Source organism: Perissodus microlepis, chromosome 2 (genome assembly GCF_051167445.1).
Source record: "Perissodus microlepis isolate ML-2025 ecotype Zambia chromosome 2, ASM5116744v1, whole genome shotgun sequence".
NCBI classification, from domain to species: domain Eukaryota; kingdom Metazoa; phylum Chordata; class Actinopteri; order Cichliformes; family Cichlidae; genus Perissodus; species Perissodus microlepis.
The window spans coordinates 13,082,239-13,098,222 of record NC_140462.1 but is presented as its reverse complement, the minus strand read 5'-3'; the positions used below and the strand labels follow the sequence as shown (position 1 = coordinate 13,098,222).

The 15,984-nt window shown below is 40.3% G+C and overlaps 1 protein-coding gene across 1 annotated transcript; it reads right to left on the bottom strand.

The window, feature by feature from the left end:
* Positions 1 to 40: 40 nt before the first annotated feature.
* kdm2ab (lysine (K)-specific demethylase 2Ab) lies at positions 41 to 15,825 on the bottom strand. The gene is made up of 23 exons (XM_084947980.1): positions 15,601 to 15,825; positions 15,141 to 15,182; positions 12,579 to 12,717; positions 12,331 to 12,409; positions 12,196 to 12,242; positions 10,084 to 10,262; positions 9,772 to 9,878; positions 9,514 to 9,607; positions 8,624 to 8,777; positions 8,399 to 8,514; positions 6,768 to 6,894; positions 6,377 to 6,651; positions 6,185 to 6,262; positions 5,814 to 6,071; positions 5,327 to 5,455; positions 5,117 to 5,203; positions 4,733 to 4,957; positions 4,507 to 4,536; positions 3,266 to 4,311; positions 2,414 to 2,577; positions 2,124 to 2,270; positions 1,731 to 1,946; positions 41 to 1,639 (listed from the first exon to the last, which is right to left on the bottom strand). Exons 2-23 carry the CDS (start codon positions 15,174 to 15,176, stop codon positions 1,458 to 1,460), a joined length of 3,915 nt encoding a protein of 1,304 aa, XP_084804106.1. The 5' UTR covers positions 15,177 to 15,182; positions 15,601 to 15,825; the 3' UTR covers positions 41 to 1,457.
* Between the last annotated feature and the right edge of the window lie 159 nt (positions 15,826 to 15,984).

Here is a 15,984-nt window from a genome sequence, read left to right as displayed (position 1 = left end):
CTTCCCCACTTTCAGCTCAACAGAAATCACGAAACCCAGCCATTGTTTATCATTCTTTTATTTTTTTTTTCTTGAAAAATAACACAAATAACATAAAGTGAAAAAGGCTTCTGAAAATAATTACAATGCTACAGGTTCCCCGTTTTGATAATCTAAAAGAGGAAAAACACATTTACACAAAAGTATACATTTATATTCTTATATTCATTTTTAAGGGATATGGCCAGGAGGAGCAGTCTGGGAGGAGACCTTTGATATAGAGCCATAACACTATAAGGGAACAAAGAAATGAGCAGAACCCCCACCTCCCTAAACAAAACATCTCTACACTGAATCTGACAAAGTCATGTGAAAAGTAGATGGTCACATTTTTTCCTCTCTTTTTATTTGTAAATGAAAGCAAAACGAGTGTATCAAAGACAGGTGGGGAGCGGTTTCATCTAGAATAGTTTTGCTCTAAATGTTGTCTCTGTACAAAAACAAAGCAAAAGGAGTTTGGAAATTATAGCACCTGAAGTCTAACGTTGTTTGAAAATGCACCATTTATCTGACACCTTATCCTTGGCTCGTCCCCTACACTTAATGCAACCTGCCCTTTTGTTGGGGTGAGGTCTTGTTGCCATGTTGATTGCCTACTCACACTTTTAACTTTCTTACACACTTAGCATCCATGTACACCATACAACTGGACTTGTGTCGCAACCAGTGACTTACAAAGCTGAATAAACATCTGGTAAACATAGGTCATTCCTGTAGCTCACGTTTCCCAAGTCTGACATCGAAGTCCTTTCACCTTTAGTTTCCTTTTTTTTTGTTTGTTTGTTTTTTAAGTATCAAAGCATAGCTGTTGTGCATGAAGCGTAAGTCATCAAACAACTGAACAGAAAAAGATATTAATATGCTTGAAGCACCCAAAAGTAGCTGAAATCAGTTAAGTTCAACAAAACAATGCATGTTTATTCTGCGGATGAAACTCAAAGTCTCTGCTTATCTTTCTCAAGGCAGAAAGCTTGTGATGACAGTCATGACTGGCACTGTCCAAAGAAGAGTTGATGACTTTGATATCCACAGGATGTATAGTCTAATACAGCTTTTAATTGCCTGCATTCTCCCACTTAGGAAAATTAAAAAAAAAAAAAAAAAAAAAGCTGTCTTCTCCACTCACCACGAAGTCCCAAAAGAACAGCAAAAAAGCTCCTGAGTCCTTTTTTCCTTTTTAAGTACATGGCAAAATAAAATGTAATGAAAAGAAGCATCGTTCCAGCTGTGACATGCCATTTGTCCCCCTCCCAACAGCACCAGCCAGCAAGCCCTCCCAGTTTAGACCCCACCCTTCCTTTACGTGGCACAGGTGCATGAGCTTCCCTGCCTCTCTCTGTTGCACAGATTCACATCAGGATCCACTCCCTCCGCTTTTGCATCCCAAATCACGTCTGCAGTGAGAGAAGGCGAGCCGCTTAGGATATCCTCTGGATCAGTTTTTCGTCCGATAGGCAGTAGAGTGTGTTGACCGACAGCTCAGAGATGAACGCCTCACAGGCCTTGCGGGAGACGCCTTTACAGCCTCGTAGGTCAAGCAGCATGATGCAAGAGAGGCGGCGGAGATACTTCAGACACGTATCTGTCAGTTTACTGCAGCCTGGAAAAGAAACGTGAAAACATTTATCTCCAGTTGAATGAAACTTCCCAGAAATGCTGTCCAGTCCAAATACTTCCCAACAGTTTCCTACCTCCCAGGTTGAGTTCTGTGAGTGTGTTTCGCGTGGACGAGCCCACAGCAGTCAGCAGATTGATGGAGTGGTCGGTGAGACTGTTGCAGTGGGACAGATCCAGTTTTGTTAAATGGGGCATGTGGCGGATCACCAGACGCAGAGTGGAGTCGCTAATGTCCAAACCTGCTAGCCGCAAACACTGCATGGACCGCAACTGACTACGATTGTCACAGCCTGGACCAGAGATGAAAGAAAACAAGCAGAGACATTCTGTAAATTTGGTAAAGGAAAAGGGAGAAAGTAAAATGAAAATAAAGGGAAAGGAAAGGAAAGAAAACCATACTAAATCTATTACTAGATAATGCACATCGTATGATCACTTTGTACCCTCTGAGGCTCCCCTTTCCTTACCTGGAGGAGTGACTAGATCCCTGATCTGAGCATCTTTGACGGCATCCGCATATCGCAGATCAAGTGAACGGAGAAGAGGGCAACCAGAGGAGCACAGAGCTGAAACAGAGGACCAGGAACAGCCTGCCAGCATCAGATCCTTCAGCCCTGTAAAATGGGTAAGATTTAAATAGTGTTTAATGTCATACAATCTAAAAATCGAGTCCACCTTTTATGTGTTAATATTGTTAATACATCTATATTGTCCCTTTTAGAATTCAATAATCCTGGAAGAAAACTTGAGCGTGTACCAGGCAGGCGGTCAATGAGCCAGCTGAGCTGTTTTTTAGAGATGTTGGTCCAGGAGAGGTTGAGTGTGACCGGCTGTCTCTTTATGATGCCTGTCAAGGCCTGAGGACTAACCGTGCGCTTGATGCTTAGGTCAATCCGGGCCCAAAGCCGCTTGTCTAAACACCTACAGATGAAAACATATGCATAAAGAACATATCTGTGCATTTGTAGATATATGGGTCAGCGATACAGTCTAAATAAACCATCTTTTAGGCTCAAAAGGGCTCACTGGGCCTTTTAACAAATACAAATCAAAGTGGTCTGAATTTATTTTAAAGACTGAAATCCAACTGAATCTCACTAAAATCTTTTTAACATTTAAAAAGTAGAAGCAAAATTATCCTGCCTCTACAACATGAAATTGAAATGACCCACAAGATGGCCCAGTTAAATATACCTCGATCGTGTGATTCACACCTGTAGTCTGGCATAATTTAACAACTTAAAAAAAGGTCCAGATTCAGAGTTATCATAAATATCAGATAAAAATGCTGAGATCCTGAGGTGATCAGCCAGGTAACAGTCATCGCTTTGCTGAACTACAAAAACCAAAAGTCCAGTAGGGTTTGTAAAGCTCTCTTAAAAAGTGTGAAGCTTTTCTTTATCTTAATGCAGAGACCAGCTATAGAGGCCACATTAACCAGAGAACAAGCCATCATTTGTAGCCAGCACAAGTAACATCAGTGATTTGTAATTTAAATTAGGTAGAATGGGCCTGAACGCGCATGTTTTACTTTGCTTTTTATGAGTGTAGCGAAACAAAAAACACTTTAAGGAGATTTGTTAGTAAAGTGTCAGGGAAGAGGTCTTACCATTTGTACCAGTTCTTGCAGACTGCCATGCAGACGCAGAGATCTGCACGATTTAAGTAGCGGAAGACAGACACCCACACCTCTCTCTCACAACTTGGGTTATTCCCGACACTCCCCCTTTCTGCTTCGCCCCCTCCTTCCTGCAGGGCAGACAGAGGGACGCGGAGATGGGGAAGCTCAGAAGATGAAGACGAGGAAGCTCCATTGTTCAGTTTGGCTGGCCTGCTCAGTCTCATTCTTTTTGAGGCCTCAAGTCTCTCTGAGTGGGAAGTGCGAGTGCCAGTGTGTCCACTGCGAGTCTGCGGTGGTGTGTGCCTATTTGAGTGCTGATCAGGACAGGGGCTGCGATTTCTAATGGGGGGTCTGAGGAGGGCTCTGGGCTGGCTGTGTACTGTGGAAGTAGCAGTGTGAGGGGCGACAGCCTCTAATTTGGGGACAATAGCTGACGGGTCCTGTTTGGCTCTGGTTGGCCTTTGGAGTGTGACTTTATTAAGATATGTTGCATCTCTGTCCCCTGTTCGACTTTCCTGCTCCATCTCCTCCTCTTCATCCTCATCTGCTCCATTTTGGTTGGCCATCTCAAACCCGTCCTCTTCTCTTTCTTTGGCTGCCTGTCCTTCCCGTCTCAACTGTGGCTGGTTCTCTTTATCACCTCCCCTCCCTCTGTTCTGCCCACTCTCTTCTTCTTCGTCGTCGTCACTGCTGCTGCTGTTAGTGCTGCTGCTGCTGCTGTCCTCACTGTCCTCTTCCAACTCTGCGTGGCTCTGACCACCTCTGATGCCTTTTCCTGCCCCTCCACCCCGCAGCCTCACACCTCGCCCTCTCCCCCTGCGGGGCTCTCCTTTGGGTGCAAGCACTAAACCATGGGAAGACTGCTGCTGCTGCTCAAAGGACTCGGTCTCTACTGGATTGCTGTGGTAAGAAGACCCATTCGCCCAGGTGGAACCTTGACCTCTGCCCTGAGGTAGTCTGCTCGCTGGAGAGCGCAGACGAGGCAGCACCCTGGAGCCCAGCAGCCTCGGGGAATGAGCTAGAGATGACGATTTCTGTTTATAGGGAAAAGGCAAATATCAATAAGACATGACATGTTTCAGACATCAAATCTAGTTCTAAAAAATGGTTGTGCATAATTGTGTCATCTGCTGCAGATATAAAACATTGAAAAGTTGATAAAAAACTTCACAAATGCAACAGTTTCAAATGCAATACAGAATAACTGCAGAAATAAGTGCACCACTCACTGTTAACATTTTGACCCGATCCAGTTTCAGCTGCAATAAAAAGAAAAGATGTAGGAAAGTGTCAGCTACAGAAAAAACTAATCTATGAATAGATAAAGTGTTAGCTTATTATTTAAAGTCAGAGACAGTTTCCCCAAACAGGTGTTTCAGTTGGGAAAAAAAAAACCAGCAGCAACTAAAATAAATACAAATCAATGTGAAACAAACTTAAGTATCCCCAACTTACTCTCTTTTTATATCTGAGCTGAAGCTCAGTTGCTCGTTTTCGGCTCTGTTGATGCTGTAGTAGCAGTTTCTGAGAAGGCGGTGGTGCTGTTGGCCGGCCTTGGGGTCTGCTACGTTTTGCTGGACCCGCCTCTTCACCAACACCAATTCCTTCCCTGTATGAAAGTTTGGACTGTGGCAAGGAGGTTGAGCCTTCTGACTCTTCACTTTCCTCATCGCTGGAAGACTGATGTGGGAGTGTCATTATTAATTTGTGTATCAACATCAACTATAAGGCAACAGGAAGTGGCTGATAAACAATAAAGGGAAAAAAAACACGTCCGAAAGAATGAACCAGCTAAAGCAAGAAGGAATCAAAGTAAATGTAAGAAATATATTTAAGCACCTCTGATGCTGAATCTTTTCCTTGGTAACATTTGGGACACTCCCAACAACTTGGTAAGTCCTTATTGATCTTCCCCTCACCAGGTTCCTAAAACACAACAGGTAAATGTTTTAATTGGAAACTACAAAACCTGATCACAAATGCAAAAATCATCAATGCAATAACTGTGTAATGTCCTTAATTTATACGCTAGATCAGAAGCAGACGCACCTTAATGCATTGTCGATGGGCAATTTCTGAACACACAGAGCACTCCATGAGGGTGTGCGTGATTGGATTTGCTTCATCTGACTCCCCCTCTCCACATATGGCACATCGTGCTGTGTTCGGTAACGCAGGCTAGGTGGTGGACAAAATAAAGCCAGAAATTTTACATATAATGCTGACAGGACATTTGTTAAGCCTTGATTATACTTTCAGTGTCTATGAGTCGGCAAGGGTCCGAGTGATGTAACCTTTGGCACACACCTGCCTGCTTTTTTTTTTTTTTTAAACTTAGCTGTCGGATCTTCAGCAACTGAGTATAATCAAAACTTTCGAATGATTCTCCAGTTCAGTTTGTCAACACACTTTAGAGTAAGACGCTTCAGTAAAAGTATGTTTTAACAGTTTTCAGTGTTTCTTCTGCATGCATTTACAGATGGACAGCATAATTATTTCAGTGTATATAAATACAATGATGGGTATGAAATCTTACTGCTAGACACTGTCGCATGACGCAGCTCTTCTTCATGCGCCCAGGTCCACCGAACTTCCTCATGTCATGGCAGTACTGGCAGTTGCCACATTCCTTCCTGCAGCAGGCAGCACAGCGCTTGCACCTCACCCGTCTCCGTCTCAAGGCGGAGATGGAAGACCGTTTGGTCTTCTGACCCAGAGGCTTGTGGAGGGTGGGACCCAAGCGAGGACGGTAAAGAACAGGTGTAGGAGGAGTGGGAGGCTGGTACCATGATGGCTACATATACAAGACCAGCAGGCAAGGGGTAGAAAACGCATGTTATGATTGAGTCCCACAAACATCAGGCAGATGATTAAAAATAAAGCTTAGAAAAATAGTTCACTACTCACCCTTTCAGGCCATCTGACTATGGGCTCTCCAGTGTAGGCTAGCTTAGGGCTGTCATCGGCACACTCTGTCAGAACAGCCTAGACAAAAAATATGGAAATGAAAGATGAGTATTTGGTCTAAATATAATACTTACGTAGAGCATGTGACTACATTCTAAGTTGATCAACGCAAGGAACTTTGGTGACACTCACCCTCATGTCCTCAAGCAGGCCTGCAGCATTCGCAATTCCTTCAGGGACGCACTTTTTGTGGCTCGGCAGCTCCTCCAGTTTTCCTAAAAGGTTCCACAGTCCTTCCAGCTCAAAGGGGGTCAGCACGCGCCGGGGTTTGCTAACTTGGATTGGTTTTTCTTCTTCGGCATCTTCCTCCTTGATCTTGATATCCTCATTTTCATCATCAGTGTCATCTTCATTGGAAGCACCATTACCAGTGTAGGCATTGTTTTCGAGGTCAGCTGGTGTTAAGCCTTAAAAGAGGAAGCATGTAGTGTTTAAAGTTAAAGTAAGTGATAAACAAATGTTTGTGTTCTGTAGGGAAAAAAAGGGGGGGCAGCGGTCTTTATCTGAGTACATTTATCCTTACCTATACCGAGGGAGTACTTCTTGAACTCAGGGGTGAGGTGCGAGATGTCGGTCAGACAGTAAAGGTATCTCTCCAGGACGTACCAGCACATCTCATAGTAAAACGGGTACCTGAACTTTGCTGGCACCTAGGGGATGTTGATAAAAACAGACCAGGAAGAACTGCTAAATCTTATATAATAATGATATATTTATGTCTGCATTTCTGTTCCTGAACTCCCCCTAGTGGATTGGTTCAATCTTTATGAAACTTGGCCCATAAACTACCTCAGGTACCAAGACTAATAACATCAATATGGCGGTTGATTCAAATATTTACGGCAAATAAAAAACTGCTGGGTTTTTTTCTGCATATTTGTATCCAGAACCTGCGTGACTGAGGCCAGTTTGAAATATACACCATTTTTACGCAGGTAAATAAAACGTCCAAAGAACCACGATGGACATAAAAGCAACCAAGTAGTCACATGAACAATGGGTATGTCAATTCATTCGTTTGAGCTAAAGTGTTGCCTTGCTTTTTCAATTATTTCCATCTTCGTTTCTATTTCTATCACAATTAAAAGCTCCTATTATTGATTATAAAATGAAGGTTAAAGTGTTTGACCTGTAGCAAAATGTTGAAAATGTCCTTTTCTCTCTAAGAAACCATGTAAAGGTTAGTTTTAAACACTGCTCAAAATCATATTTAACCCTAATTTAGTACTAATTAAACTATTTATGCTTATATTATAGGTAGATTAACATTTACAAATAACAGAAACCATATGTATAGCAATCAATGTAAATAGATGACGGAAATATGAGCCATACCACATACAGGATGGGGACATTGATATTACATGTGTTCCTATAGGAACATGTAGGAAATTACATGCTTGTAATGCATCTACAATGGTTCCAAATTGTTAATAATTAAATGACTTTTTTAAAATTCTCAGCTGCACCTATGCAACTATATTATTTATGTTTTTTGTTTTGTTTAACAGCTACTGTCAGGCACCACAAAAAAGAAGCATTTGTCACATGGTAGCTGTGGTTTTCACTTCTTCTTAGAAATATATATTTAAAAAAATATGGTGTCACTGCAGACACAGCAGTCCAGATACAAGCTGAACACCTGTGTGTGTGGGCTAACCCAGCCGGATACCTAACCTGTGTTATAGCTAAATTTAAGAAAAGAAAAGAAACTTGACATAGTCTCAAAATAAACTTCATATTCTCCATAGCCAATTTTGATTTCATGTACCAGTTAAAGTCACAGCATCTCCAAATTTATAATATACAACAATCTCTCAGACAATTTGAGGTCTAGTTTTTCCTTTCAGACTTTTTAATGACCTGCAGTAACCCTGTCAGTGGGCTACAATTGTGTGGATAGTGCTTTACAACCCCTGGATTCATATCCAAGAACCAAAAGATGCATACACGTTTCAATTTCGAGAAAATGACAGTACTGGCATCAGATTTCTACAGTGGGAATACCTGAAAAGGTACTAAATGTTTTTTTTAAACTTGTCTTTTTCCCCCCTTGTAATTTCCACACGGCCCTGAATCATGCATTACATTACTCTAAAATCTCAAATGATTTATAAAGACGTTTAAACAGTGAGCTGTTTAACTGCTGCTCACCCGTGTGCGATCCTCAATGGTGTAGATGTTGAGCTGCATCGGGATGTTAAAGCTGTGGAGGAAATTCCCCCCAAACACCAATGTGTCCTCTGGTGTGTACACAGCATGGATCCACCCTACACCATATTAAACACAGGATGCTTGTTTACATGTGTGAGAGGCTTACATACATTGTTTCTACCCTCATCTGTAACTGTATGTACTACATACTGTTACAGAACAGACCTGATGGGATGACGAAGGTGTTCCCTTGTTGGAGCTCTATCCTTTGACAGTCATGGCACTTATCCCCCAAGAAGATGTCTCCCTGTTTTCCTGATAAAACCCAGTTCTCATACATCTCCAGGTTCTGTGGTGAGGGTGGAATCAGCCAGAACACCTGTAGGGGGAAAGTAAATCTTAGTTAGAATCTGCAATGCATGCCAAATAAATAATTTGATCTTCCCTCTAGTCTGCTAACAAGAATTGAATTTATTAAAGGAACTGGCATGCACTCATAAAAATGTCCCCGTCAGTATTTACTGCATAATAACAAGAAGTGTGATAACATTAGATCATACTTTGATTAATTCTGAAAGCAAGACTGAAGAAAAGGACTGTCCTGGATTAAGTTTTTACCCAGCTGTTATAGGCACTGCTGTTAGAGTTTCTGTAAACACAGCAGCCTACCTGGATTTTTTAAATACAAAAGCCACAATTGTTAAGTTAGCTAATGTACCTTTACTATTATGTTCAGAATTCCTACACGCTTGTATCCATTTCAGAAAAAGCTCCAACTTATCATTTGCAGTAACCTCAGTGTTTGCATCTTCAGTAAAATACACCTTTCTTCTCCTTCTTGCTTATTCTCCTTTAATGCCTGACACCAAATTTCTCTCAATGGTAAAGGCTGTAAAGTGGGAAACAAATTCTCCTTCTGGAAACCCTCTGTGAGTGCAGAGATGCACACATAGCTCCTTTGCTGCATGTGGGTCTCATAGTTAGCATTGCAACTGTGCAATAACAGCCCACATGCACATAGAAATGTGCCTGTTAAAATCATCAAAGTTAACAACTATTCTGATGGACACCTCGTTAAATCTATAGTTCTTGTGCGGTGTGACATTCAGACTGACCTTTCCTCCTCTCAGAATGTGGTACCAGACGGAAGTGCCTCCAAAGTCAATGTGGAAATCTGTGAAGCAGCCCTGCACACTCATGAGACAGTACCTGAGAGATATGAAGGCAGGATTGAAAACCATCAAACAAGATTAAAATGTGAACAGAAGCTGGCATACAGATTAGCTAGCTTACATTTGCATTGATATAGGAGAGGGTCATGATGGTGGTTTCTCTACAGCACAGCAAATGTTAAATGTTGTTAGTTTACTCACTTCTGTACTTTGGGATAGTGCATGTCTATGATGGCATTGGTGGAGTCCCTCTGCCTCTCCTTGATATGACGGGGCCACATGTTGTCCACCCAGTCAATAAGGTCCACCTGTGTAATACAGAAGTACACATTTAAAATTTCAGCACCAAACCCGAGACTATTCTGATGATCAGCACCACTTTCTGCTTAACACATCACAGTTGGTCAATAACTAAAGGTGAAGTTACGGTTCCATTTTTCCCCCCCCCCAAACAGTTGCTTCAACAAGTACAGTTTCTGTAAACGTCATGTGTAAAACTGTGCAAACTCTCACCGAAGCAGGCCGTTTCACCAGGTTTTCCAGTCTGGTGTGACTGAACTCTAGACTGATGACATTGTAGAGTTTTTCTCTTTCTGATGGTGGCGTCTCATAGTATCGTCGCCACTGAGCCATCGACATCTCAATTCCTTTCTGGGTGTTCACATCCATAACGTCTACAATACGTCGACTACCTGTAAGCACATTAATGTCAACTGAGATCATTGCAATCAAATCCAAATTTGACAGCCTAATAATAATTACTTACTTTGCATAACACTCACCAGCAGGGCTGGGCAATATATCGAGTTTTTAAATATATCGATATATATTTTTATACGAGATATGAGATGAGAAGATATAGTTTATATCGATATAGTCTATGTTACGTTATAATTATACTTGTGGAGCCGCAAGTTTGCCTCTCTTTCGTCCACTTTTGTCTGTACGCAAAATTACTCTGCCTCGCCTCTCTCCTTCACTGAACACAACTCCCCCTCCCCCATCGTTTCACCTGCAGGCAACAAGAAGGACACGGCAGCTATCAAAGAGGAGCTGGTCGGTAAAAAGAAAACATTTGGAGATTACTATTTTAGTTCTGCCAGCGTTAATCTCGTTAAAATGACATTAACGCTATAACTGCATTAATGCAACAAATCTCCGTTAGCGAGTTACCACGGATCGGCACGTGCATGGGGCTGGACGGCGTCAATGAGTTAACGAGTTAACTGCGCTAACGCGTTTGGCCTAAAATCCTTTCATTTTCTCAAAAATCGACAGTGCGCCTTATGTATGAATTCTGGTTGTGCTTACTGACCGATAACCGATTTTATGTGCTACACGGCGCTCAGCAATCTGTCAAAAAATGTTTTAGTACAACTTTGGTAAGCTACGAAGCCGCACCGCTTGATGGATTGTCAGAGCATTACGGCTACCGTAGTCAGGAACCTCGTGGAGTACTACGTACTGTCCTTCAACATGATATTACCGTATTGTGTGTGTATAAGGACCACAAATGGCCTGGTTACAGAGCGGATTTCTAACTCAAGGCTGTCAGTCACGCAGTAGAACTTAGGAACAGAGCAGCTGCGAAATCTGTCTTTGTTATTATGCTCAGCATCTTTTTAGTTTACATTTTGACTGCACAATTGTGAGCTTTTTGTTATGCACAAAAACAACACTGTTTTATTTTATTTATGGAGCATTATTATTTAATAAATACTGATAATTTATTTTATGTACATCTATTTCTCACTGTTCTGCTTTAAAAAAATGTTAATAAAAGTGCCTGTGTGACATCTGGGACAGCTTGGACTAAGAACTCTCTTTTTGTTCTTACTTTATGGCTTTAAAAAAAATAAAAAATAAAAAATCGAGATATATATCGTATATCGCCATCCAGCTAAAGAATATCGAGATATGAATTTTGGGCCATATCGCCCAGCCCTACTCACCAATTTATAATGGATATTTTGTGACCTTTACTCCATTTTTTCCCCAATATGCACAATTTTTTTGAAACAAACCAACAAAAAAACCCAAAAAAAAACATTACGCTATGGAGCCACAATGAGCAGAACAGTGCACAAATTAAAAATCAACTCTTCAGTGCTCTGTGGGGCTGTTACAATACAAGAAGTATTTTCTAGATCATGTGTGCAAAAATAAAAAAAATCAAATCAAATCAAGAGGCGTTTTTAAAAAAAAGATTATAACAATAACAATAATATTAGTAAAAACAATATTTTTAAGTTGAACAATGTAGTGCAAAAACATTTTACAGGTATAAATATATTATTATAAAGTGTAATTATATTTTAAGATTCCATCTGGCAGTGTCATAAAAAGAAAAAAGAAAATATTTAGGCTTTCTGCTGTAGTGCTGTGGTTTTAGTGACATGGCTTTATATTTTTCTTGCCGATAAAATGTCGAGAAATTGAGCTGCTTAGGTAGGCTGCCACATTTTCTGGTAAAAATTTTTTAGTGAATGCAATTTTTGATGCAACCCTCCCAATTATCCAAGCTTGGGATTGGCACTAGGAGTACACTAGCGCGTTACCCCTGAGGCTGGGTTTGTGGCTACTGGTTAATTGCTTCCTCTGAATGGGGATAAAATAGGAACTTACCAACAAACAACTTGACATCACTCACGCTAAAATCCGGATCTGGCATTCTGTAAGAGAGGTAATAATTTTACTATTACTTTTCTTTGGTGAAAGACACACAGTGAAAAGAGTTTTCTAATGAAATCAGTCCCTTACTGCATGCCAAGGCCATCAGTAGTCTTGAAGATAATGGGATCCCTGAGTCCTTCCCTCTGGATGTATTCAAATGTGAATTCTAGAAAAAAGATACACATATCAAAAACAAAAAACCCCAAGGGACAAGAAATTTGTAGATAGCCTCTTACAAAAATAACACATCAACTCATCTCACAGAGCTCTAGATATAATCACAAAAGGTTCTGCTTTAAAAAAATTAAAAATAAATTTCAGTACACTAGTCTCACCTTTACCCTCCATGTGTTTGATCAAGTCACTGCCGAATCTCTCACACTCCAGCTTTTCATCCAGGTCAAACATTCGTTTTCCTTCAATTTCATCATCGGAGATTCCATCGTCCTGATAGCGGCGCTGTGTTCGCGTACGCTGAAGACAAATAAAGGTTTTCAGTTAAAGTCTGTGCCATCCAAACCCTTAGAAATGGCTCGGGGTTTAGTTTCACAAAAACTTCAGAACCTTTAAATAAAGTTTTAACTTCACAGAATGAAAAAAATAGACATGTTTGTTAATTTATCACTTTATTCCTTTTATCTTCATATGGCAAAAAAAAACAAAACCTGCTCACAAACACCAAACAAATGAATATACAATAAAAACATATTTACAGTTCATATTTGAAAGCTACATATTCAATGTATAAGACAAAATAATCAATTATAGACACTGCAAGAAATATTTTTAAAATACAACGTAGATCTAATGTCCCCATTCATTTTGAGATCAGCGACTACAGATAATATATTGAATTTCTAAGGATTTGAATGTTTTAAAAGTAATTTCCAAACACTATACAGATGTTGATTATCCCGGTACTCTAGGCAGTTTATACAGTAACCTTCATCCAGATTGGTTAACGCATAGAAGAGAAGCTAGCGAACAGACATACATGCATACGCTATAACTATTAGAGTAAGATGTACTCTGGGGGCTTGAGTCTCAGAAAAATATAAATTATATTAAGGTAAAAATTTGTACGGCTTCATAAATTATGCGACACAAATCAAGAATTACAGCTACGCACAACAGCCATCCACCAAGAAGAACAACCGGACTTTCCAGTATTTCCCAGCTTCATGATCTTAACTTCACTGTCAACAGATATCTCTCAAAACAACGTCCCAAAATTGCAGTTTACCAAACAGTTTCCAGTGCATAAAGAGCAAATAAACAAGGTGCTATTTTGTCTCAAACCCACATCCAGCGTAACTCTCAGTTATGAGGGGGAATCCCCTGTCAGCATAGCCACATGGGCCTAGACCTGGCAGAGGTTTTGATAAAGCCTTCAGCCTTTGGCGATAACCCTGTGACGACTGTGATCAATCAGCAGAGAATTGTGAACCTGGTGGAGTTTTGTATAATAAGCTTAATCGTTTACAAATGTGGTACAAGTGGGTATTTAACTGTGTTCATGGTTACTACACAACAATAACTAAAAGAAACACAGTTTGACACCTTGAGTTAAATACTCATAGAAAATAAAGAAAGAAATGTTTGAAAGTTTTAGAAAATATAAAACATAAAAAGAATTTAGACTTTAGTCTAGTTTCCACACACTTCATCACATATACTAAAGGTATCTTATTTATAATAATCAGCTGATGCTGACGAGATCTGATTGGAGGCACACACAAAGAATTAACTGAGAGCTGGATAAATTAAATGTGCTTGAGAGGAAAACCACTGAAAAACAGCTGTATATTACTATAATATACTTAAACCATTATAACACTAATAACTGGATTACCTTTTGGCATCAAGTTAAATTTCATTATAGGCGTTTAACAAGACTTTAGACCTATACCACAACATTTTTTTAAGAAAAGAAAGAAACTGAAACTAGCAGTATCAAAACTTTAAGCAAGGAGCTGGATAGACGTAAGCCCATCCAAATTCATCAATCAGTCAGACACAAAAATCAGTTCATCTGGGAAACAAACAATACAGTATTACAATAGCAGGGATTAATCTTCTACACACTGCCCCCCTTTAACTCCCCTCCTGCCATTCACCCTAAGAGCACTGCTTGGCAAGACAGATGGATGAAGCACATGAATTCTGTTCTCAGATCTCCCCACCCCCATCTCTACACCACAAATGTAGTATTATTTAACATATAATAGTCCTTACTTTCAAAGAACACACCGTCCCTATTATTATTAAACTAAAGCAAGTCAATATTACCAACGAAACCAAAGCTAAAGCTTCCAGATAAAGCAATAAAAGAAGAAAGCATAATTAATAAAAATAGTATTAAGCAACCACTTTATGTGTGCTTTTATTAGGTTTTCATGCAATAAAATAATAATCAACAATGACAAGAAGTCTTTTTAATAACATAAATATACCTAATATTGAGCCTCTGCCCCAGTAATAACAGGAATCAGCTGGTGTAATGTTTTGAGTACGGAGTATGGTGTAATGTTACCGCAGACGGTAAGCTTGGAGTTTACTGCTTTACATCGACAGGGAAGGGGGTGAAACAGGGTCACAGCACAAATGCTGTCAGTTTAGACACTGAACTTGACCTTTTCCTGAACCCAGAGCCTTTACACAGGTTCACTGCCGTTATCATTAGGGTACCACACAAAACAAAAATGGGACCATTACCGTGAACACAATGTGCCAAAAAAAAGAGAAAAGAAAAGCAGGCCGTTCTAAAGAAAACATATCAGTTCTCATTCACTAAATCGCTTATTGTCCATTAAAAACCCACATTGAAAACGAAGAAGTTGCCTTGTTAACATAAAACAACGAATCCGGGGATTTAACAGTTGGGTGAAGTTACTTACCAGGCGCTTGCTGTACCGTGTATGAGAATCCTCCATTATTCTCTGGAAGCGAAACAAAAGTTTCTGGTCACACAGATGAAATATCCAACCACTGTCCGAGTATTTTAGTTTGTTTTTACACCCAGTCGGACAGAAACACACCCCCTCTCAGCCAGATACCCCTGCTAACGTTAGCCAACAGTGTTACTGTAGCCAGCAAGCTACGGTTAGCACAGCACATATAATTACCAACATAAACGTTCATCTCGCGTCATTCTATGACAATAACTGCCTATAAGAGTAGCTTCATTTTAACACAAATTCCCGGAACCACCGTCTCCATTTTCTTCCGTTTTTTAAGTGGCCTTATCGGCTAGCGTAGACTAGCTCAGTTGGCAAGCCCTTTCTTGAGTCGTCCGCTATCGCTAGCTAGCTATCGTTAGCCTCTGTACACGGTAGTTGTAAGCTTCTTTATCATTACCTCCGCGATTTAACTCCTTTTAGTCGCAGCGGTCACAGTAATGCTTCCCAACTAGAGCGTCCAAAACCTCCCAGTAAAGTTTCTCCCCATGTTATGGGATAATAGCTGTGTATATTGTTATGTTTATTATTGTGCGATAAAGTTAGAACGGTTCGAAGCCAAGAGACGCCATTTCCAGCTAGTCAAAAAACATACACACGAAACGGAAAAAAAAGGAAAACGCTCAGGACCCACCCCTATTCACTCTACTGCTCCGAGAAATTAGCATGTAGGCGCTCTCATTGGGCACAGGGTGTGTCACTTAGAACAGATTAGCATATGTTAACATACAAGTATGTTTAGTTTGTCTGCTCCGGTGTGACCGGTAAATTAATATTTTATATA

Excerpts from the sequence above, each read along its gene's own strand:
- kdm2ab (XM_084947980.1), bottom strand. The coding sequence starts at position 15,176 with ATGGAGGATTCTCATACACGGTACAGCAAGCGCCTG. Across the intron at positions 12,410-12,578 it reads CAAACACATGGAGGGTAAAG|AATTCACATTTGAATACATC; the intron begins GTGAGACTAGTG and ends TCTTTTTTCTAG. Across the intron at positions 6,652-6,767 it reads GAAGTACTCCCTCGGTATAG|GCTTAACACCAGCTGACCTC; the intron begins GTAAGGATAAAT and ends TCCTCTTTTAAG.